General features: G+C 39.4%; 1 protein-coding gene across 3 annotated transcripts in view; it reads left to right on the forward strand.

The window, feature by feature from the left end:
- The window catches only part of LOC126483808 (V-type proton ATPase 116 kDa subunit a 1), a 617,022-nt gene that overhangs the window by 495,391 nt on the left and 95,412 nt on the right, over positions 1–26,219 (forward strand). For all 3 annotated transcript variants that reach the window (XM_050106991.1, XM_050106990.1, XM_050106992.1), the window contains exons 5-6: positions 9,985–10,161; positions 19,627–19,856. In XM_050106991.1, coding sequence (XP_049962948.1) covers positions 9,985–10,161; positions 19,627–19,856 — 407 coding nt within the window. The remainder of the gene's footprint in view (positions 1–9,984; positions 10,162–19,626; positions 19,857–26,219) is intronic.

The raw sequence follows: 26,219 nt of genomic DNA on the forward strand, positions 1-26,219 counted from the left end.
GTGTTGATGTATGGCTATTGTGATCAAAATGCCCAACGGGCTTGTGCTATGTATGCTGCTCGGTATCCTGGACGACATCATCCTAGTGTCCGGACCGTTCGCCGGATAGTTACGTTATTTAAGGAAACAGGAAGTGTTCAACCACATGTGAAACGTCAACAACGACCTGCAACAAATGATGATGCCCAAGTACGTGTTTTAGCTGCTGTCGCGGCTAATCCGCACCTTAGTAGCAGACAAATTGCGCGAGAATCGGGAATCTCAAAAACGTCGGTGTTGAGAACGCTACATCAAAATCGATTGCACCCGTACCATATTTATATGCACCATGAATTGCATGGCGACGACTTCGAACGTCGTGTACATTTCTGCCCCTGGGCACTAGAGAAATTACGGGATGATGACAGCTTTTTTGCACGCGTTCTATTTAGCGATGAAGCGTGATTCACCAACAGCGGTAACGTAAAGCGGCATGATATGCACTATTGGGCAACGGAAAATCCACGACGGCTGCGACAAATGGAACATCAACGACCTTGGCGGGTTAATGTATGGTGCGGCATTATGGCAGGAAGGATAATTGGCCCCCATTTTATCGATGACAATCCAAATGGGGCAATATATGCTGATTTCCTACGTAATGTTCTACCGATGTTACTACAAGATGTTTCATTGCATGACAGTGGCGATGTACTTCCAACATGATGGATGTCCGGCACACAGCTTGCGTGCGATTGAAGCGGTATTGAATAGCATATTTCATGACAGGTTGATTGGTCGTCGTCGTCGTCGAAGCACCATATCATGGTCCGCACGTTCACGGGATCTGACGTCCCCGGATTTCTTCCTGTGGGGAAAGTTGAAGGATCATTCCAAGCATGTGTGTCAATTAGTACCACTCTATCTACATTATTCCGTGATTTATTCAGTTTTCAAAATTATACTGACTTTTTGATCACCCGGTACTTCTAGAAGTGATTTCCCATGATTCCGCTAAACCTCTCGTTTAGCCAGTTGAAGCTCTACTTGGCAGATTGCAGTGAGACAATATTATGCGTTTAGTAATTATTGTATAATTGTTAGCTGTTTTAAATGTCGAAGTAATGTACGTGTAACAAATGCTGAGTAGATAAGCACTAGATTACGGGGTATAATTGTTTTTGTATTACTCATAATATTTAGTTATTGTGGCGTGATAGTCTCAAAACTGATCAACTCATTTACATAGAAAATGGCATTGTTAGTCTTCTGCATCCCCCCCCCCCCCTCTCTCCCCGGATAAATTTCTGCTGATGTCCATATGCCACACCCGCAACATCAAAAAACAAATGGAAATAAAATAGTACAGTGAGAGGCGTAATTCCACCAAGTTAGCATTTATCTATTACAACGCAAAATCTTACCACTGGTAATTCCTTGTAAGACTTCAAACTTAAAGAACAGGTTCCCTTAAAGTATTTGAAACATAGCAATGTAAACGTGTCATGTCATCCAATAATACATGCACTAAACGAGTATGTTCGGGAACGTCCAGAATGCTGGAATAATTGTCGGTCATTTTACTGATTATATTCGGGTTTGTAATGTATAAACACACATCTAGACAGGTACTTATTCATTAATTAATTGTTTTTAAAACATCGTCCTTCGTGGGATTGGGCCGCATTTTCTAAGCAACAAATCTTACAATTCATTCCTAACATTTCTGGTTTTGTATTCATCTGCCTTAACATCCCACAATGCCGGCAATTATTTATACATTTCGATACATTCCATTTATAACGCTCTTTCGTATTGTTTTGATCTCATTTCCAACGCCACAACACAATGAACAGTGAACACATTGATATCGACAGTGTAGCACGCGAGAGACTGTCTTGAATATTGTCAATACTGCCCACAGGCGGCACAATATTTCTAGGCAGCACAAAATATTTCAGAAGTTTTTGCTGTTCTCAGTATTATTGCCCAATCCCTCAATCTCACTTTTACACGATTAATATTATTACGCTTCAGGAAAAATTGTGCAACATTATTGACAGCCTAAGGGCCGCTTTAAATATATACAGATTTCGATTTTCTTCAGTACATAACTAAATATTGCTACAACGTGATTCCAGAGACCACCAGTTATTGCATGCAAACGATGTGCTGTTCGAATTGGGATCAGTTTTCCGCAGCTGCAGTGTAGATTACTGCTGTAATTTAACTCTACAATTGAATGCTGTATTCCAATATTCAGGATGAAAGTAATGTCCCAGAGATTCATTTATTACCCACAATCGAAAATGTTAAATATAATTATTGTTGAATCGGCTTATGCTACCTGAGAATGTTGTATTAATCCTTTCAGGCCCTGCGCTCACAAATGTGCGTTTGTGGTGTTCTCTCCTTCATTTCCTTGTGATCAAAGTTCGGAAGTTCAGGCCAGCACTGCAATATTGTGGTTGGAGGGTATTAATGTGTGCGACGTCTTTTAGATCCATGACCCATCACTGGATGACACCAGAAGTCGGCAAACTTGTAGTTGGAGCTATGATGGCGGCCACAAAGCACACATTCAAATGAATCGCTGATTGCAAAAACAACCTAAGTCTCATTCACCTACTTTTAAAGAAAGTGAGAAAAACAATATAAGTATTAAATAAATTATTAGAATAAGGTGAAACTTAAGCTGAAGATTAAGTAGCACTCAACAGGTTTATTGTCAACATCTCACCCCTACATGCCAACCCGTTTGCATTGCAAAAAACTTTTTATGCCGTGGATTTAGGTTGTTTTGCAATCAATGCATTTGATGATAAAAATTTCAAAAAAATACAAAAACGGATCAACTGTTTTTATCTAGAATACACTACACTGTTCCTATGTTTCTTGCAAGCTGCAATACAACATATTTGAATACTTTCGCTAATTAACACTGTTTACAAAAGAAAAAACAGGTAGCAAAAGAAAATAGTATTTAATGTTTACATTAGAGAAGTCAACCCTACGTTTCTTGCATATTTGCTGTAGGCCAAGTTAATATTTCATTCCAGAAGGATGTCACGCTTTCACTGTCAAGAACAAATCGTCTTCCATTTTCTCCACCCAAATAGATACATTCGTATCGTTATAACACTTTTCATCTGGCAACTGTGGTTTCTTCCTTCGGTCAAATTTCAAGGAGAAGTTATTGGTCTGAAACCCATTAATGAATTCCATTGCTTCCACAACTCCTGGCGTTGATGTTTTACAACGGAAATGATGAAACTTCGAAATATTTAGTGGCATCTTTTCGGCCCTTGGAATATCTCAGTTATGTGACAGGAAATCACAAATCCAGTCAGAGAGGTCACAGTTCGTAGTAACTGACGGAAAGTCTTCGAGTAAAACAGAAGTGATTTTAGGCGTTCCCCGAGGTAGTGTTATAGACCCTTTGCTGTTCCTTATGTATATAAACGATTTAGGAGACAATCTGAGCAGCCGTCTACGGTTGTTTGCAAATGACGCTGTCGTTTATCGGCTAATAAAGCCATCAGAAGATAAAACAAACTGCAAAACGATTTAGAAAAGATATTTGAATGGTGCAAAAAGTGGCAGTTGACCTTAAATAACGAAAAGTGTGAGGTCATCCACATGAGTGCTAAAAGGAACTCGTTAAACTTCGGTTACACGATAAATCAGTCTAATTTAAAAGCCGTAAATTCAACTAAATGCCTAGGTATTACAATTACGAACAACTTAACTTGGAAAGAACACACAGAAAATGTTGTGGGGAAGGCTAACCAAATACTGCGTTTTATTGGCAGGACACTTAGAAAATGTAATAGACCTACTATGGAGACTGCCTACACTACGCTTGTCCGTCCTCTTTTAGAGTACTGCTGCGCGGTGTGGGATCCTTACCAGATAAGACAGACGGAGTACATCGAAAAGTTCAAAGAAGGGCAGCACGTTTTGTAAAATATGGGAGAGAATGTCACTGAAATGATACAGGATTTGGGCTGGACATCAATAAAAGAAAGGCGTTTTTCGTTGCGGCGGTTCGACGAACCCTCTGATTTGTAGAGTATCCATGTAGATGTAGATCTCGTTTCGATGTTTCCATAGAAAAGCAAGTCATTTTATAAATTGATGGCCATCACTTCTTGAAGTCTACTATTTCATCTCCAGCCACCAAATGCACGATGAAATTACAGTTTGCTGTTACTATAAGCTCCATAACTCGTGGATTGTGTTCTTTCTCTCTACTTTCTCGAGAGCTCTCTTTCTTACCCCAAATGCCCTATCACTCGGCAGGAATGAATGACTGCGGATAGGGTAAAAATGTTCAATCTTTTCAAATCGGTTTAACTCCACCAGAGCTAAATGCAAGCGGATCATTGTGTCGTGTTTATTTCTAACCCGGACAGATATCTGAAAACAGAAGGAAGTTTTCACATCTTGGGATATATATTCATTGATGTAGCTTAATAGAAAAGTACAAACCTCATTGGGTCCTTTCTCCGCATTCTCTTCGTGATAGAGATAAAAACAGGTGTCTTTGTATGTAGATTGTGTATACGAAATACTGCAACAGTTAACTGGTATAAGTGGAAAAGCTCTTGCACCGGGACACGAGGAAGTTGAACATTTTGCATGTAGTCGAAACATGAAGCAGTAGTTCTAGGATTAGTCTCCGACTGTCTTTTCCCATCTTGCAGAGCACCATAAAACTTATTAGATCTTCGGATATGGACAATCTTCTATTCTACTGCTGCTCGTTTTGCTACCTCATTGAGTGTTTTTGACTCAATCTGTAACATAAACTCTTCGCAGGTGCAGCAAGTGCCCACATTAGGTCTTCCGAAAGCAAGTGAAAACTTTTCACGAAAAATCTTATTATACTTCTCGTATTTCAGTGGCGAGTTAGGATGTAAGGCAATAAAAAGTTGGTGCATTTTTTTCACACATAGTTCACAGTCGAGATAGTGCATAGTGCGGCTACCATAATGACTTTCCTCAATGGGCAATGATCTGATGTGATCTTTAATTTTGACAATTTCATCTGACTGCAAAGCATTAACAGTCCTCCGTCTTTCGCTGTCTGCCCACTACACAGCAGTTTGCGATATTCTTTTAACTCTCGCGTCAGTTACTGCATAAACACTGAGAAAAGGTTTTCTGCATACCTCAAATCGTTTGTCTCCAACTAGGACACAGTAGCTAAAAGATTTTTCACGCCTGCACCCCTTCTCACTTCTTGGGCGGTGCCTTATAACATCAGTAGTTGTGATCAGTTCTTGCAGGAAAAGGTCCTGGTCGTTCTTGCATTCCATGTTCAGAAAATGTGCTAAAGCTTGAATTCTGTTGTCTTGTGCAACCACACTACAACAGCTTCTTAGACACTTGCAGCTTTCTCCTGTTGCCTTTTTCGGAATTGCTTTGCCTCTGTAATTCACACGTTCCTCTCCATGAATTTCAGCTTTCGTCATAATAATTTTCTGATATTCCAAAGAATGTTTCACACTTTTCTTCTCATAACTGCTGGTACACGCCACTTCTTCGATTTTCACAAGAATACTAAAATCAACAATGCCAATTTCTTCCGTACAATTCTGCCGAACTTTATTGTAGTGCCAATAGTTGAGAAGAAAAATAACTGAAGTCGTGGACTTCGGACGTTTCTGCACTCAGCGCAAACTTCCTACCCCTGTTTGAACGGCAAAAAACTATGACTTTGGCTTTTTCCCTGGTCAGTCTGGTGGAGCTACACGCAGACTATGCATTTTTGCCTGTAACTCAGTTTGCACCAAAAGTGTACTTACGAGGTTTTTGCAATAAGTAATTCAACTGTTTGTCTCTATTGTCATAATATAGAGGACGAGGAATTCCGCCTTATGCAAGGCACCTTTTCAGTTTCGTTTTACCCAGACATGTTTCAGAACTTTTGTGCTATCTTCAGTGTTTTACGAGGCGTGTTTTTAAGTAGGTACCATTTTGAAATAAAAAAAAAGACGTTCTAAGATATCTCAATTCTATTTTCACATGAAAGCCTGTACCTTAATCGAGTTTCTACATAATTTCCGTCAATATTGAGGCACTTGTCATAACGTTGTACCAGTTTTTGAATACCCTCCTCATAGAAGTCTGCCGCCTGACTTAACCACTGCATCACCACTGTTTTGACTTCGTCATCGTCTTGAAGACGCTGACTGCCCAGGTGTTTCTTCAAGTGCAGAGCAGATGGTAGTCACTGGGCGCAAGATTGGCGCTGTACGGAGGATGATTTAGAGTTTCCCATCGAAAAGATGTGATGAGATCTTTGGTCTGATTTGCCACATGTGTATGGGCATTGTCTTGCAGCAAAACGATGCCCTTGCTCAACTTCCATGGACTGTTGCTTTGATTCTGGTGTGACGTAGGCCACCCATGTTTCATCGCCCATAACAATTTGGCTTAAGAAATCATCACCGTCGTTGTGGTACCGCTCAAGGAAAGTCAATGCACTGTCTAAACGTTTGGTTTTGTGCACATCCGTCAACATTTTCGGTACCCAATGTGCGCACAATTTTCGGTAATTCAAGTGCTCGGTCACAACGCCGTACAAAACACTACGAGAAACTAGGAAAGTCATCCCGCAAGTAGTAAATCGTAAAGCGTCTATTTTCTCTCGCCATATTGTCCACTTCCTGCACCAAACTTTCATTAACGACCGAAGGACACCCACTCTGTTGTTCATCATGCACATTTGTGCGTCCATCTTAAAATGCTCTCACCCACTTTCTTACCATTCCATCACTCATAATGTTTTCTCCGTAAACTGCACAGATCTCACGATGAATATAGATCGCTTTTAGGCCTTTAGCACTAAGAAATCTTATAACAGCCCGTACTTGACAGTCGGCGGGACTCACGATTATAGGAGGCGTCTTAAACACTCAGTACACAACGCAAACAAGGAAGAATCAGACTGTAATGGCGTCAGTGCGTAGATTAAGGTACAGGCTTTCATGTAAAAATAAAATTATTGAGATAGCTTAGCACGTCTTTTCTTAAAGTCAAAACGGTACTTAATTAAAAAAACACGCCTCGTGTTTTATTTTCTTACTTACATGAAGCTATTGGGTATTTATGTTGGTAGCTAGTCTGTCTGTCTAATGGGGGTACTTAATGTCCGCCATAGAAAAAGTAAAAGAAAATTCGTTAATTGTTGTTGACTTTTACGTACAACATAATTTTTAAAGAGAGAGTGATTTGTAAGTAAAATCTTGAACCTGAAAATGCTGAAGATGACATTCACTGTGGAAAGTGACATCGCCACAAAGAATTATATTCTTGGATTAACTGTAACTGAAAAATTTAAAGCATTTAGGGAATCTGATGAAAGAATTCATTAAAAATATTAAATACTTTTTCAAATTTTAAGATGAAGAGTAACTGGCTGAATTACAATATTTTCAAATGGTGTGCAAAAAGAACCCCCCTTCCCCCCCGCCCCCCCTCCCACCTTTGTTGTTCCGAGGGTTATATTTTCAGTCTAATGGTAGTCGTCTGTTAGACCGAGATCTGAAACTTTTCTGTATAAACTCTTCTTCGTATGGAAATAGCATTCATTTATTTCACTTGCGGGGGAAACCTAACTAACGACCGATATCGCAGCTGCCTCCAAATCATCATTGACTTTTCTTGTACACCACTTACGTATTGCTTGTGTAATCACACGAACGTAGACGCCTTTCTTCTAATTAGGGAGAGGCCAGTTACAATAGGGAGATTGTTTGTTTCATCACTCGGGCCTCCTAAGTTTGCGTGTATGGTGCAGATTCATGCAAACTGCCTGCTGCAGCTCTTAAATGTTTCATCCATAAAAAAACAGGAAGATGATTTCAAGTTTTCTTTTTCTTTGCTTCCACTAAAGGCTATCATGCCCTCTAATTTTTCTTCTTCTAGAAGAAAATTATTGCCTTCGCCCATTTTTAAAAGATCTTCATGAAGACCGATTTCAATACTTTGTTATGAGGAGCCCACATTTCACGCACATATGTCTCGAATAACTGCTTAAGAGCGACCTTTCACGTCATTTGAGCAGCGCACACATACATGTCTGTATTAAAGATGGGGTGACCACTCAAGGCAACTAGCTGTTTGTAGCTTAAATGTCCACGCTGCATATTTTTGTGTAACGTGTCCAGAAATCACCGATGTCCACAAGTCCCTGTGTCTACGCGTTTCCGGACACCAGTATAAACAGTGTAAATGTTTTGAAAGTCTCTGTCTCTTTTCCGAGGAAACAAAACCTTAGAGAAGCAGTAATGCAACTTGGGAAAGATCTAATTGGCCCACATATCGAGCCCAGGGATTTCAAGCATATGCCTCTAAATCTGCAAGCCGTCATACGCAATAGGGATGCATACCCTTCCATTTGACATCAGTGAAGAATCACTGATGGATATACAGATGTGGTATAAGCCCCTGACAGACCGACATAAAAACTGAAGGGCGGTTTGGAAAGTGTGCTGTGTTCATTTGTGGGCAATATACCCATTTTCAGTCCGATAGTTGTTAATAAATTTGTCACACGAGATACTAGGCTCGTACTGCATTATTTCTTAATATTATGGTTTATAGATAATATTTGTTGTTACGATAGGTTGATAACATTTGCTTTGGGACGTCTACACACACCTGAATAAAACAGTTTGTGTGCCACATGCCTTTGTTTTCTGCAAGGCATCTTGAGTAGCAGACTTCGTGGATGTTGATGTACATGTTGTATTTTTGTTCCTTTGTTACAGCTGTTCTTATAAGTGCGGTTTGCGGTATTAGTATTTGAGTACAGTCAGACAGAAAAACTGAAAATTCTACTTTATTTACCCACTTAGTGTGTGTCACCAGGAAATGTGTTGTATTTTTTCATAATATTACGGTTTACAAACAACGGTTGTATTTTAAATTTATTATTTTTTTCATTTGGAGACCGCCACCAGCATAGTAGCGCAATCCGGAAACATCAGTATAGTTGAGGTTTTAATTAAAGCTTAACGACCTCGATGATGGCCGTTAAAAGTTGCTGCCTGAATGATGGACACAAATTTATCTTAGTCATGTTGATTTACTAAGTGATTGACAATCACCTTTTGACGAAACTACTTATTAGAGAATACCGTACAACATTTTATGAGTAATTACCCTCACTAATACGCCATATGAACTTTAATCAGTTAAATATCATTGTTGCGATCGGAACGGGAAGAAACTATTACATGTGTCATGCTGAGTATCCTCTGCCACGCACTTCTCAGTGGTTTGCTAACTATGTACATAGATGTAGAAGCGCATGAGCGAACCTTATTACCAGCAATCTAGCCATCACCGATCGTCGTTCTCTAGATCTGCCCTAGTACGCAGCCATGTGATAGAAAAATATCTCGTATTGTTGTCAGCTGTTGCCGGTTAGCGGTCGACCATTTCGTGTAATATTCAACCTGTGCAACGTAAAATGGTGTACAGGGGTAAAGAAATAAGTAACTTCTATCGTGAGCGTGATATACTCTCAAATTGCCCGAGACAGCGTACTAATTTAGATGAGAAAAATGATTTAAAAAAATAGTTAACGGCGTCTCGCGAGCAATAGTGAGGCTAGCAACTCCTCTGTTCAGTCATTCGGAATAGCGAAGTGGAAGAATATGAAACATATTTGGATACTGTAAGCGTCCGTCTGACGACTGTCACAGCGTTTTTTTAGAAACCTCGCAATAACAGTGTTTCTCCCCCCAACAGAACCTAGCATTTCTGACTGCTCAGTCATCCGTTCATCGTGCAGTGCTCTCATATACGCTATGCGTAGACTTCCTTCTCCATATTTGCAGGGGTCATAACTACGTTTCTGTCAGCTTGTACTTGTGTTCTTGATGAATGTGGACCTTTTTTATGCAGCCTTCCTGCGATGGCTTTCGGCTGTCGACTCAAATAGTCTGAGATGAAGAATTAAAGATAATTTGGGTTTTCTTCTATTTACAGCTCAACAATGACGTAAATGCCTTTCAGCGCAAATTCGTGAATGAGGTGCGCCGCTGCGACGAACTGGAACGCAAATTACGATACATTGAGGCTGAAATCGTCAAAGATGGAGTATCTGTCCCAGAAATTGATGAAATACCCAAGGCACCGAACCCCAGGGAGATCATTGACCTTGAGGTGAGTGGCAGAATAAGGCGATATTGGTATTGGGCATGTTTTAAAATTCCGTTTTGTCAAAACTAAGCGATAATGCAGAAAAATGGAAGGAAAATCAGTTTTCAACGTCACGTGACGATGCTATCATTAGTGACAGAGCACAAACTTGAACAGGACTTCTGTTGAGGAGTTCCTTGAAAAATTAAGCTAATTCCTGTGTTACATTGTTGACTGCATTTATATAAGCATATAGCTTGTCGTCTTTTTAGAATTCATAAACATTTTATTTTATCTGTTATTACTTTTGGTTGTAATTTCATGTACTGACACATTTCATGTCCATGGAGATTTCCTCCTCAAATTTGGTCTTACAGGACTAGACTTGAAAAATAAAATAAATATAAATAAACAGATTAACACTTCAGATACATTCTTTAGCTTACAGAAGAGGTAAGAACTGATCACTCAAAGGTAATACTTTTGAACCCTTTCACATTTCCCAACAGCCAGCTTCTTGGTTAATAAGCTACTTCAAACACCAGAATTCGTATACAGTACCAAGCATAGGCACACAGGTTCAACATACTAAATTAGCTCCTTGTTGGACCACCATAAACTACCATAGTAATTAAACAACTAGTTTTGATTGCATGACTATTTTCAAACCAACTCACATGGTAACAAAACAAGAGTACGAGCACAGGTGTGAAGGATACAAAAGTTATATGATACCAACGGAGCCTGTAGCAGTAATATTTGTGTGTTTTATGTAGAGTTACATGTATCAATTACGTTCCGCCTACATCCATAGCCAAAGTTGGTAATGTGTGCCCGTGTTCTTGGCACTTGATTTGGAGGCAGCCTATTCAAATCCTGGTGGTGAAACTGAATTTCATCTGCAGTATGGAACTGAAAAAGATTAGCAGAGGTGGTGCCATCAAGTGTCCCATTATCAGACTTCGCCCAAATTTTTAGGATTTAATTCCAAACCTCTTGCAGTTTCTTGTGAAGTTGGGCCAAGTGACACTATTTTCATGAGCTATCAGTTAAATGGAGAGCCCAAACACCTGTTGTTGCCAACAACATAAGTATGTCACAAACATCACATGTACTCATCACAGTTACCTAAACTTGATCAATACAATAAGACACAATTTTCACTCTCAGCAAAGAGAAGGTGCCAGTGTGTGTGAAGAAAGAAACATGTTCCAGGTAAGTGGCTACCTTCTCCCAGCAAACAACACAATTACAGTTATTTTTTTCCACATATAAGTTACAAACATTTAAATTTTAAATTAATTGCAACAGAACCTACAGAAAATATGCCCCATGAAAAAGTTTTCTTCATTGTATAGATCTGCAAAAATTTTCGAGGTAGATGTTGATACCACGGCTAAGGATGGGTTAGACTTGCCAAGCCCAACTCTTATCTTTCTTAATTTGAATCTTGCTGGTTACATGGCATTTCCTCAGATGTCTATCATATTCATTCCTCACTTTGTGATGGAGGTGATTCTTTTGTGTGCATCAGACCATATCTTGCTGAAATAGAATTATTCTCCAACACCCTAGTTCTCTGAGGACTGGTTTCATGTTTCTGATTATGAAGGCTAGTTCTCTTGCAGCGGAACTTGACTACACTTGCACTCACACTTGCATACCATCACATCATCATTATGGACTCTGCTGTAATTTGGACATTGCTGTCATGATATTGACTTTTTTACCTTCTGCACAAGATTATTCTTTAAGCATTCTGGAAATTACTATCCTGAAGTTTTCATGGCACAATGAATTGTCAGTGAACCTTCAGGATTGAAGTCACATGGTGTCAGTCTTGCCTTGATATTTTGACTTCCAGAGAAGTAGCTATCTCCTGATGAGTTCAGTGATGCTTGGTGTGAATCTCTGTATTTATAACAGCACATCGTGTGCCGATAACTGCTTTACAGATGATGCCGTTAAGATCACCTGCTGTGGGCTCATATATGTTGTTGAATGTACACCCTCTATAGAAATGAGTGGATGCAAAGAAAATGTTCTGTGGTCAAATTGGTTGAATTAATTGCTACTGCTTGTGGCACTGGATGTATAATGTTGTCGTTGATTGTAAGGTAAAGGTATGACTGGACTCCTTGCCTTATACAATTGAAATTTGCCATCTTTATTGCTAAGACCTTCTGCTATATGTTACTGTTAACTGCACGGGTTCTTTAAAAACTGTGTCCCGAAAGGATTTCATCAATTTTACTGTAGAGTAATTCATGGACTTTCCACTGGAGAAACAGGTCTCATCTAATGCTGTCGCCCATCTTTTTCAAAAGATAAAATAAAATAAATGGGAGTGATATTTTGACTGGTTTGATGCGGCCCACCATGAATTCATCTCCTGCACCAACCTTTTCATCTCAGAGGAGCAATTGAAACTTACACCTCAATTATTTGCCAGGTGTATTCCAGTCTCTGTCTTCCTTTACAGTTCTTACCCCCTACAGCTCCCTCTAGTACCATGGAAGATATTCCATGATATCTTAACATATGTCCTATCATTGTGACCCATTTGTCAGTGTTTTCCATGTATTTCTTTCCTCACCGATTCTACGGAAAACATTCTCATTCCTTACTTTATCAATCCAGCCAATTTTCAACATTTTACTGTAGTGCCATATCTCAGATGCTTCTATTCTCTTCTGTTCAGTTTTTCCACAGTCCCTGTCTCACTACCATATCACTGTGTTTCAGACTTACATTCTCAGAAATTTCTTCCTGAAATTACTACCTATGTGTGATACTAACAGACTTCTCTTGGCCAGGAATGCCCTTTTTGCCAGTGCTACTCTGCTTTTTCTGTCCTCTTTGCTCCGTCCATCATGGGTTACCTTGCTGCCTAGGTAGCTGAATACCTTAACTTCATTTGCTTTGTTATTGTCAGTTCTGGTGTTAAGTTTCTCTCTGTTCACATTTCTGCTACTTTACATTACTTAAGTCTTACTTCAATTTACTCTCAATCCATATTCTGTACTCATTAGACCATTCAGTCTATTCATCATATCCAGTAATCTTCTTCATTTTCAGTGAGGATAGCAATGTCGTCATCAAATCTAATCATTGATGTCCTTCCACCTTCAATTTTAATGCCCCTCTTGAACCTTTCTTTTTATTCCAACATTTCATCTTCAATGCATAGATCGAACATTAAGGAAGCATGAAAGACTACATCCCTGTCTTACATAATTTTTAATCCCAGCACTTCATTCTTGGTCTTCCACTTGTTTTGTCCCTGTTGGTTCTCGTACATATTGTATATTATCTGCCTTTCCCAGTAGCTTAGCCCTATTTCTCACGGTACTTAAAACATCTTGCACCATTTTACCTTGTTAATTGGTCTTTCCAGATCAACAAATCCTATGAACGTGCCCCAAACTGATTGCCATCCTACGTATCCTCAATTTTCTTTTCCAATAATCTGCATATTATTTTTGTCACCAACTTGCATGTGCAAGATTTTAAGCTGATTGTGCGATAATTCTTGTATTTGTTTGCTCTTGCTGTCTTCGGAATTATGTGGATCATTTTGTTCTGAAAGGTGATGGTATATCGCCAGTCTCATATGTTCTGTACACCAACATGAATTGTCTTTTTGTTGCTGTTTCGGTTGGCAGGAGAGCCAACACCGTGTTACTAGAGGAGGCCGAAAGGCACGCGTTTTAGCTCACACAGGCTCGCGTGAGGTCTGGAACAGGACAAGGAAATTAGAATTGAGAAAAACGGATGTAGCTGGTGGAATACTTAACTTTAATCCGTTAATGGTGAACGTCGGTCTTGATGGTACATGATTCAATATCAATAGTAACTGATAATGGCACCTTGCTAGGTCGTAGCAAATGACGTAGCTGAAGGCTATGCTAAACTATCGTCTCGGCAAATGAGAGCGTATTTTGTCAGTGAACCATCGCTAGCAAAGTCGGTTGTACAACTGGGGCGAGTGCTAGAAAGTATCTCTAGACCTGCCGTGTGGCGGCGCTCGGTTTGCAATCACTGATAGTGGCGACACGCGGGTCCGACGTATACTAACGGACCGCGCCCGATTTAAAGGCTACCACCTAGCAAGTGTGGTGTCTGGCGGTGACACCACAGTTGCCACTTCTCTCTACAATTGTTCAGCCTTATTTGATCTTACGTCATTGAAAGCTCTTTTCTAATACTGGATCCCCAATCTCTTCACTGTCGACTCCTGTTTCTTCTTCTATCATACCACATATACATCCTTCCCTTCACAGAGGCATTCAGTGTACTATTTCCACATATCTGCTCTCTCCTGTGTGTTTAATAGTGGAATTCCCATTCTATTCTCAATGTTGTCACACTTGGTTTTAATTTCACCAAAGGCTGCACTGACTTTTGTGTATTCTGAGTTAGTCCTTTTTCTTCTTCTTTTTTTCCAGCCATTTCGCCTTAGCTTCCCTACACTCTCTGTTATTTCATACGTAAGTGATTTGTATTTCTGTATTCTTGAATTTCCCTCACCTTCTTTCATCAATCAACTGATGTATTTCTTCTGTCACCCATGGTTTCTTAGCAGTTATCTTCCTTGTACCTATGGTTTTCTTTCCAACATCTGTGATTGTCCTTTTTAGAGATGTCTATTCCCCATCAACTGAACTGGCTGCTGAGCTATTCATTATCACAGTATCTACAGCCTCAGAGAACTTCATGCACAGTTAGTTAGGATGAATAATGTATTGCCTTAGAGTATGGATACTCCTCAGTGGCAATCAGTTGGAATAATTAATGACTCCAGGACAAATGTTTTTCAGAGTAGTTTATAGGAGATTACATGGAAATAATTTATAATGAACCAAATGCTAACATAAAATTTAATACATTCCATGATAAATGTATATTATTATTTGAAAATAGCTTTCCACACAAGCTAGTCAGAAAGGTCACAGGTAAAAAACCATGGGTCACAGGAGGGATTAAAGTGTCTTGTGAAAGGAAAAGGGAAATGTATCGTTTGGCAAGAATAAGTAAGGATCCTGCAGTAATTTTACACTAAAAAAATATTCAAAATTACTAAGAAAGGTTATTAAAAATCAAAGAACATGCACATAATGTCAGAAATTAGCACTTCTGACAAGAGACTTATGGCAATATGGAATGTGAGAGACAGGACAGCCAGCCACAGAACAGCACAACAGCACTATTGAACTGAATGGAAGGGCTATAAATGATGAGTCGAAGGTAGCAAATGCATTTGATAATCATTTCTTAAATATAGTAGAAAGATTAAGTACAAAAAGTTAAAGAGCAAAATCACAGCAGTATGCTGAAAATGTAACTTTCATAAAATTCAATCATATGAATGTATCACCAACTTCTCCTTCTGAAATTAAGAAAATTATCCATTCTCTCAAACATAAAACCTCACCTGTTTTTGACGGTGTTTCCAAAAGGGTACTAAAAATTTGTTCCCATGCAATAAGCCCAGTCTTGTTTGAAATATGTAATGCATCACTAACTCAAGCCATTTTTCCAGAGAGACTGAAATATACTATTGTTAAACCCCTCTGTAAGATAGGTTATAAGACAGATGTCAATAATGACTGTCCTGTTTCACTGCTAACATCATTCTCCAAAATTTTTGAGATGATGATTTATTCTAGAATGGTATCTCACATTAGCATCAATAGTATCTTTAGCAAATCACAGTTTGGGTTTAAGAAGGGTTGCTCCACTGAGAATGCCTTTTGAGTTTTCACGAACTAGATTTTACAAGCATTAAATACCTGTTGGTGTTTTATGGAACCTCTCTAAGGCATTTGACTGTGTGCATCACAGTATTCTGTAAGATAAACCAAAATTTTATGGGATTGATCATGTAGCTATCTTGTACTTAGTAATTCAAGCAATATAGTCCATGGATATGATTCTGACCGTGGAGAAATCACATATGAGGTTTTCTGAGGCTCCATGTTAGGTCCACTACTGTTTGTGTAAATGATCTTCCATGTAGTATACAACAAGCCGAATTAGTTCTTTTGCAGAAGACACTATTATTGTAATCAATCCAAGTGTACAAACAAAAACAGAATAAATGGTAAGCAGAGTTCTTAAAAGTGTCATTGACTGGTTTTCGGCAAATGGTCTTACCTTCAATTTTAAAAAGACCCAACATATTCAGTTCTGCACAAATAGAGGTACTAAAACACTGACAAGTGTACACATGGTGAGAAGTCCATATTGATGAGAAATTGAATTGGAAAAAATACATTTTGGAAATCCTTACTTAACTTAATTCAGCCACGTTTGTGCTTAGAACATGGCTGAACTAAGTAAGGAATTGCATATCTTGGGGAGAGGCAAATTTTTAAGTTCCATGTTTTGCATATTTTCATTCAGTTATATCATATGGAATAATAATCTGGGGTAAATCATCTTTAAGGAAGAAAGTAAGCCCTCATTTTACATAAACGTACTGTGAGAATAATATGTGGTGCTCACCCACAATCATATTGTAGATGTGTGCTTAAGCGGTAGGGCATTCTGTCTACTGATTCACAGTATATTTATTCACTCATGAAGTTTGTTGCAAATAATCCACTACAATTCAAGAGGAACCATGAGTTACATAATTACAATACCAGAAGGAAAAATGACTTTCTTTAGTCCACATTAAGGTCGTCTGCAGCACAAGAAGGGGGTAAATAATGCTGCAACCAAAATTTTTGGTAATTTACCCAGTGATGCGAAATGTCTGACAGCAAACAAAGTAAAATTTGATAACAAACTGAGAAAGTTTCTCTTTGACAACTCCTTCTATTTTGTAGAAGAGTTATGCTATTGTAGGTGTGAAAGGCAGTGGTAAGAACTACTAGCTCAAAAAGAAATGAAATGTTCAGAATGTAACCGTATGTACAAATTACTTTGCAACATGATGTACGACGACTCATTCAGCATCATTATGCTATATCGTGCAAATTGATCCACGGCACGTGTTACTAACTAACTGGCATGTCAATTCAGGCAGGCTAGGAAAAAATCTTACCTTCGTAGTCTTGGATGTTGTTGAATTTTTCATATATTAGAATGAAGGACTAAGTAAGGAACACACATTTTTTTGTTTTTGTTTTTGTTTTCTCCAAACAAATTTCTGCTTCGAGATACAGCCCCCCAAAGATGACCCTGCATGTACCATTTTAATGATGTGAACTTTGGAAATTTTTTTAAATCCTGTAGCTCTGGATATTTTGTTAGTTTTATGACTACAAAGAAATCCTCCATTTGGACTTATCTGCCAAAGTTCTTTTTTTATAATTTATGGAAAAATTTATAAAAAGCTAATCCATAAAATTTTGATTTTTTTTCTGTTGATTAGTACCATATAGTTCTACATTCCCTGAAAAGGAGAGCTTTCACTTTCAGATTGAACAGGTTTTATAAACATTTGAAATTTTTGCAATTCATAAAACTTGTTTTATTGCCACATTATTACATAAAAGGCTCATAAAAATCAAAACCTAGCCCTATTTAACATAATTTTAATTTTGGAAGATGAGTAAGAGAATCATTTTTCAAGCAAAATGTATGTGAGAGGTCCAAAGACTTAAAGGTTTCAATTTATTCAACTTCTGTGCACTCTGTTGTGTACTGAAATTAGCCAGTCAATGCACTAAAAATTTGTTCCACTGCTTCAGTATCTTCCTTTGATACAGAGCGATGCCTTCCTGTTGAACCGATAGGAACTTGAGCACTTACAATCTTCAAAACATTGTGAACAGGAAGAAGTGAGCACTGATGGGGTTGTTGCTGTCCTTCAGCTAGAAACCTATTTCCAGCAGCTGGTCCATGTGGTAGCATAAAGTTCACCACGATTTAGTTTCAACTCATAATTGGTGTCTATAATCTCTGCAATCCACCAGTCACAGACACACACACACACACACACACACACACACACACACACACACACACACACACACACCACAAACATCCCCCTTCTCAGGTTGTGAATCTGAATATTATCCTGCTGTCTCTGAGGTGTTGTCCGAACGAACAAAATTTCTTCTTTCTTGCTCTTTAAAGAGCATGCAATATGAGTTCGCCCATCACTTTGAGTCCAGAAACGTATCTTCTGAATTCGTTTCACAGGAGTAGTTGGTTTGGACCATTCTTCTTTTTTCTGCTTACAGAATTCTTTCAGAACCCGGGGTCAGGGGAGACTTACTGTACAGGACTGATTGTTGGGGACTGCACCGAATGAGATTTGAAAACCTTTAGAGATTAAAGGTGGAAGACAGGGTAATATGCAAGACAGAGATTACCACTAAAACATCGTGCACAAGTTAATAAGAGTGCAAAGTTAAGTGCATTGTATGCAACAGAGGTGAGGGGGTGGCAAAAAATAAACAAGTCAGGAAATTAAACATGTAGAAAACTGAAATGGAGTGAAGAAATTGGTGTGCTCCGAAGTTGTTTTTTGGAGGCTGAAGTGAGAGTGGTGGTGTATTGTTGTAAAGAGTCTGCATCCGAACAAATACGTTTGCCTCGAATGCCAAGGTTGTATGGGAGGGAATGTTTGACAGTTGCCTGGATGTATCGGGTTCATCATGAACAATTGTGATTGTGTAAAACATTGTGAGCTGTCTACAGTGGTTAGATTTCATGATATCAGAGTAATCTTCCTGTCTTTCATTGATATCATCTTTTTTTTTTTTATTGCTCTGCCATGTGGAACGCCACAAATCTACTGAAGCTCTTAACAGCCAGTACACAATTAATGTAGTGTAAATCTGTGGGCTGTTCCCTGTTACACTATATTTCTTATTCACATTATATGTATGAACATTTCTTGACAAATAGGGGTCATGAGTTGGGCAAACTTCTTAGCTTCTTGTTGCCATTCCAATGCATTCATAAAATGCATGATTCAGACAGCTATGTTGTCAGTATATTAAGGACATATCAGCATTATTCTCTCTCTCTCTCTCTCTCTCTCTCTCTCTCTCTCTCTGTGTGTGTGTGTGTGTGTGTGTGTGTGTGTGTGTGTGTGTGTGTGTGTGTGTGTGTGTGTGTGTGTGTCTAACATGATGTAGTTTAAATTTTCATAAAGAAACAGGCAGGCCAAATAGACAATGCACCAGTTCAGTTTTGTAGAGACCTGGGAGGAATTACCAGTGGCCTTTTTTAATCTGCTCTCCATGCATTGTCCAAGAATTATTATAAGACACTTAAATCAGAATTATGGACTAGGATTAAGTATTTGTAGTATTCTACCAGTGCTCACTGCATTGTGCTTGTTTTCAGTAATGTGCATGTATTGGTAGATACAGCATCAACAATTACTATTGTGATACCATAAAATGTTAATTGTATATTGTGAGGACTTTTCCATTTCTTTACATATATTTATAGGTCCTTCATTTGATTGGAGGTTTCAAGAGTCTGGCAGTAATTACACACTGATTTTATTTTTTCTTTTGTTAGGCAAATCTGGAGAAGACAGAGAATGAAATAATGGAGCTGAGTCAGAATGCAGTAAACCTAAAGCTAAACTTTTTGGAGTTGACAGAGATGCGACATGTGCTGGAGAAGACAGAGGGCTTCTTCACAGAACAGGAGGGCGTTGGAGCTTCTGACTCACTGACCAGGGCTCTCATCCAGGAGGAGAGCTCCACACAAGCTGGAGCGAGTGCATCAGCCAGGGGCAGACTAGGGTAAGCTTTGTGGCTATTTTGGAAACTGTGCTATCTGCCTGCAAACATCACTGTCTGAATAAGAGACAGCAATAAATTTTTGGCACTTTTACTAAAATATTTCATTTCAGCCATGACCATTTTATTTTCTACACCTCACAAATGAATATGTAGTTTCAGCCATTGGTTATCACCATACCACCATGGTGTAAACTTTCTGATACTTGAAGGTGATGATAGTCAATGGCTGACATGTACTGTTACTGTGCAAAGTGCAGAAAAAAAAAATTTGGTACAGACTGAACACTGAAATAAAAATGGTACTGTTTTTGTAAAATTATAACAGTGGAAAAAAGTAACAGCTTTATTTTTAAGGTAGAATGTGATGCTTACAATAAAATGCTTTTTTATAAAAATCTTAACCAAGTAGTGGTCACCCCTTTATAACATGGGGAAGCAAATTGTGGACATTAGCTAAGAAAAGGCAAAAGAAGAATACATAAATATCAAATAAAAAAGAATAATGTAATACATTCTCTATGAATGAAGAAACTGAGAAAGAATTCATAAAATGGAAACAAAGTTTCAACCTCTTGGGGGAAGACAGATTAATTACGCAGGTGACAGAGAGATGTAGGATGACCGAGAAACATACGGCTTCAGCAAAGACGAAACAGGGTGTACACCTTTTCCAAGAAGGAGAAGAAAGAAGTAAAACTTCTGTAAATGAGTGATGATTTCAGTGCTCTTAAAACAGCACCAGTCACTGCATTTAATTGCACCAGTGGAATAATTCCATATATTTGTGACACTGTAATACACACATAAATGGACATAATTTTTTCTTTCACTTTGTGCTTTATAATGACGCTCCATTGTTGATGAAGACTGTATGCTCTGTGAAGGAATTTAAAGCATCTTAATTCACTGAAAAATAAGAGTTATCAGATTACTTAAAAGTTTTCACTGATTGAGTATATTAGTGTGATCTGAGCAAGATGCTTCCACAGACTGCAGAGTTGATCAAACAGAGTTTAATTCAAGTTAATAACTAATCTAGATTTGTTATGAAGGCAGCTCTTCTGTGCCACTGTAATGCATGTTATAATCCTTATACCCTCTACTCAAATATTAAACAGCCACAGGTGAGGCCATTCCTCATTACTCAGTAGTACAAAGGTCTTGAACTGTGTCATGTATGCTGCAATAGTTTTCTCTTCCACATCATGTCATTACCTGAATTAGTAGTACACATCCCAAAACTTAGCGAATATGGCTAAGCAGTATTCCAGTACCAAGTGAACTACTGTAGGATCCTAGCCCAGTCGTATATCACACCTGTTCCCAATACCTTTCCTCTTTTGTGGCTTTCTTATCAGTAACCTAGAACCAAGACATGCAGCATTTAGTACTCTTTACCTTTTGCTTCATTCCTGTTACAGGCCTCCATTACCACTTCAGAAGTAGAGGTCATACTGCAGCAAGAGAGAATTGATTCTGATAGCAATATGCATGCATCGTCAGCAGTACAATTAATTATTAGCCTTCTATAATGCCAAGACCACAGATCAACAATTTGTTGATATAACTGCACACTATCAAATAATATTATATTCATTGTGAAATTGGAACACTGATATCATAATGTGCTGACAAAAGTAATACCAACATCACCACCCATATTGTACCAAGCACTGGATGCACCAAATCCAAAATCAAACTTAAGATGTTTATAAAGAACAATTCAATCAAGAAAACTAATAAATTATGAGGTGGAATTACTGAAAAGTGCTTACAAAATATTATACCTCCTGAAGATAATTAAAGGCCAGAAGTTCTATATCATAATTTATTGAAATATTTTTACATGAACAGTCCTGTAATATGAAGATCGATTATCATAAATCTTTGTAAGTGAACTTACACTAATTCTGCATATCATTCCTTGGGCAGTTTCCTCCTGTAAGCTTCATTTTCTTGTTTTTCATTTTTTTATTTTTTTACCTGCTGAAATTCGTTTTTCTGTTGTCTGTCTCCCGTGTAGTCACCACCAAGGTTTCATTTTTTATCATTTCCCTTCCTAATTCTATTAAGGTAAATGCTGATATGGCAGCTGTTTCCTTCTCCAAGCTTGTCTAGTCAAGCTTTTGATCTGTCTCCAGGATGACATTGTTGCTGGATATTGATCTCTCTCTCTCTCTCTCTCTCTCTCTCTCTCTCTCTCTCTCTCTCTCTCTCTCTCTCTCTCTCTCCATCATCCATCTGCCTCTCCCTCCCCCCATTTCTCCCTCCCTCTTTTGCCTGGTTCAGTTTGTGTGTCTTTCATTGCAGAACTTGTGCATTGCCACACACTGCTGTACACTTCATGTCAGTTGTCTCAACACTGTCAATGCCACTCCTAATCTATGTGCTTGACTGTGGAAACTGGACAATTTTGTCAGTTTTCAGATTGCTAAAGTGGCATTTGTTAACATATTTTGACAAATGATCGATCATTTAAACACTGTCTTCATCTATTACTTTTGAATTATGTTGAAAGAATTATGTTGGTTAATCAGTTTTGATGATATTTATGTAATCTGCAGCCATATTTTTGAAAATTTCGAAAATCACAGTGAAAATATTTTAAATTAGAAGTTTTTCAATCTGCAAAGGCATGGCAATGTTACAAAATTGTCCCATCGGCACAAATTTAGCAGATTTAGGCGACGATGACTGCTGGGCACAGAAACCAGGGAACTGAACCCTGGAAGAGGAAAAATTTGATGTGCAGATCACTCCATGGGGAAGCAGAGAATCTGAGCACAACATAGAGATTGGAGAAAAGCATAAAATGTGACTTGTGAATGACCAGAACAACTAACACACAGGCTCAAGAGCAGTGTGCGATGTGAAAACCAGGTCCATGTTTGTGTCAGGGGAAGCACTGACTGGCCCGGTCTGTTGTCACTGGCAAGTAAACATCTCTGTCAGTGCTTCTGCCCATACAATGCTCTTTGCATGCCATTCATAGTAGTTTCCCACATTACTGTGCCATGAGATTCATGCCAACTCATCTGCGTCCGTACATATGTCTGGTGACAGGGATACTAAATCCCTGCCGGCACAAAATGCCATGTAGGGGTGAAAATTTCCTGGTTTCTGCATGACATCTGTTGCAAAACAAGAGAGAGCATTGGGTCACTATTTAAGCAGGCAACGACTGCTGACTCCACTGGATTCCACTGGAATGGCAGAAGAGTGAGGAGGCTGGCACGACGGCAGGTCCAAGAGCTCTAGTGGGTGCAAGGACTCATCCATAAGGCGAGTGAGGTGGTCACAGGTTCCAATTCCACTGGAAGTTGTGGGAGCACTACTTCCAGTGCCCTACTTCTCAGGCAAAATTAGGACAATGGAGAATCCTGTGGCAGCTGCAGCAGGTTAGTATATTGTTACTACAATCATGAGCTTCCTACCAGGCAAATACAATCGTCCATTGGATGCAGAGATGGCAGTGTTCTATGTTCGAATGGCTTGTAAATGCAGCTGATCTGAATGACAGGTCAGCTGCTCCTGGCTGACATCCACCAGAAAAATGTGCTGACCTGTGTGACCTACCACCACACCTGGCACCCACCCCTCCCAGTGGCTGAAACATGGGGTCCCAAACGGCAGTTCTGCGAAAGAAACTTGGCAAGCTACATTGTATCAGTTCGTGCGAGTTTGAGGGTGACAAATGCACTGGGCCATATGGTTGTCACCCATGTAAACGGTTTGCCGGATTGTACTCATTAACTGGCATTGCCCAGTACGTGGCTAGAAAGCTAGACAGTGCATCATCAGGAAATGAAGCAGACACAGGCTTCAGAAATTCAGTCTTGTGGGTCCTCACGAACTGCTCCAACCCTGGGTTAGGAGGAGGGTGAAACACGGAGGTGGTTAGATGCTGGATATCATTACAAATGCAAATATCATCAAACTCTGACAATATGAGTGGTTGATGTGATAAGAGCGTCAAGGGGAAGCCTTCGATAGCAAACATGACTGACAGCATGTGGATTGTTGATGTTGCTGTTGTGGAGAACAGTTTGGGCACATAGTGGAAGTTGGAAAATGTATCCACCATCAACCACCATGTGCTTTCCAAAATAGGGCCCAAGTCAATGTGCACCCTTTCCTAAGGTTGCTCTGGGACTGGCCCAGGGGAAAACTGGCAAGGCAGTGTGGCCTGTTTCTGTGTGCCCAAGTCAGTATGCACCCTTTCATAAGGTTGCTCTGGGACTGGCCCATGGGAAAACTGGCAAGGCAGTGTGCCCTGTTTCTGTGTGCCTGTTGTGAAACTGCAGACCATATGAGGTTGACACCATTTTGGCAGATACACATGGCTGGGGACTGAACATAGCATAATAAGAAATCTTGCCCAAAAAGAACACGAGCCGTTTCAGGTTCTTCAGCACTGGCAGATTGATGACTGCTTTGATGTGCTCATCTGTAGGAAGGAGGCCATTTTTGCTAAGAATACATTACAAAAAAATGCACCTTTGAGGCAGAAAAACGACATTTTCAGTGGAAGCCATTCTCCAGAAGGTGTTGGGAAACCACCTGCAGATTCCATAAATGCTTGTCTTCCATGGGGCCTGTGACCCAGATGTCATCAAGGTAGTTGAAACCACATTGAATGTCCTTAATTAAATGCTCCAAATACCTTTGATAAATTCCTGGAACAGAAAAAATTCCCAAGAGCAACTGATTTAACTGGTAAAGCCCAGAGTAGTGTTGACCACGAAGAAATACTGTGAAGTGGCGTACATTGGCAACTGCAGGTACACGTTACGCAAGTCAATGCGTGAAAAATACTGGCCCTCTGACAACTTCACCACCAATTCCTTTGGATGCAGAATGGGATAAAAGGTAGCAACACATTGCTGTTGGATGTCTTCCAAAATCACCACAAGGGGCTTGGCACTGTCTGGCTTTTAAAACACCACCAGAGGTGTGGCCCTTTGTCGAGACAAAATGAGAGAAATGACACTGAATTCCTATCAAAATGCAGCTTGGCCTTGGCCTTGCGGCAGAAGGTGAAAGGGTTGGGGCAGGGGTGAAGAAATTTAGATGTTGCTGATGGCTGAAAGGAGACATGATCCTCTTTCTACCTAATCCAATATATTTTCAAACAGCAGGTTATACGTCTGTAGTAGGAGGTCTAGATATTGAAAGGGGACTGATTGGGCTACTAAGCAGACTTTGTCAAAGATCTGGAATCAAAAACAGAAAAGGCACCCAGCACCTACAGTGGATTTACTATTGACAACAAAATTTGCCATTCCACATGCGTATTATATGCAGAGATGGAGAATTTCCCCTGCAGTGGAATACACTGTTTACTATAAGATACTACTTGTCATAATTGTTGTTTCAATGCAGGGGAAAGCTTGATCAGCCACAAATTCATGACCAGTGTAAGCAGAACATGCTGAGGTAAAGCTTTTGGAACATTGGAGACAGCCCCTGAGTCAGTGGAAAACAGTGGGGCCTTCAGTAACCGCCGTACAGCTTTCCAAAGGGCACAAAAGATACCAAATTGCCTATTTTCTGGCATACCCCATACATGGCATGTACATAAAGGCAATCCTGTGCAATACGCACCAAATGACAATTGGGGCCTGACTGCCAACTTGCCCATTGAGCAGAAACAGGTGTGGAACGATAGTGAGAGTAAGCAGCTCATTGGCTTACTTGTACCCATTGAACTGAAAGTGGGAAAACACAGGTGTGCAACAAAGTCATCACACTCAAATTGTCAATGGCATCATCCCATGGCAGCTCAGCAGAAGGAAAGGTCACCTGGCCAACTTCTTGAGGCACTGGAACTGTCACTTGCATGAGAGACCTCACAGGTTGGTGATCCAGACTGCATACAACTGCCTGGGCCACTTGTGGTGCTGGTTAACCTGTAACTGTGCCATCAGTACATGGGTTTTGAAATGGTAAGGATGCGGGGATCAAGGAGTGGTTAGGTGCCAAGCCCACATCCATTAAAATAAAATTTTGCAATTTATTTTACTTCAGTAGTTTTATGCAATGCATAACATATTAAAATGATCACAAAAAAGCTATCCAATGGCTTTCAAAGATTATTGAATGAAATAAAGTTTCTGAACTTTGAAATAATTACATTCAGCAATATTTCACACTCTGAGGTAGTAACACAAAATACATCTGCCTTCAGCAGTTCTACAAAAGCACACCAACCTTATTTACAACTATTTCCTGCCAAGGCTGTCCGTTTACAACAGCAAGCTCTCCCCACCACCACCACCACTGTGTACAAAGAAGAAGAACAGAGATAACATAAACCGAAGAGGTCTAAAATCATCAGTAACAGTTGCTGGTACATCCTTTAAA

This window comes from Schistocerca serialis, chromosome 6 (assembly GCF_023864345.2).
Source record: "Schistocerca serialis cubense isolate TAMUIC-IGC-003099 chromosome 6, iqSchSeri2.2, whole genome shotgun sequence".
Lineage (NCBI taxonomy): Eukaryota > Metazoa > Arthropoda > Insecta > Orthoptera > Acrididae > Schistocerca > Schistocerca serialis.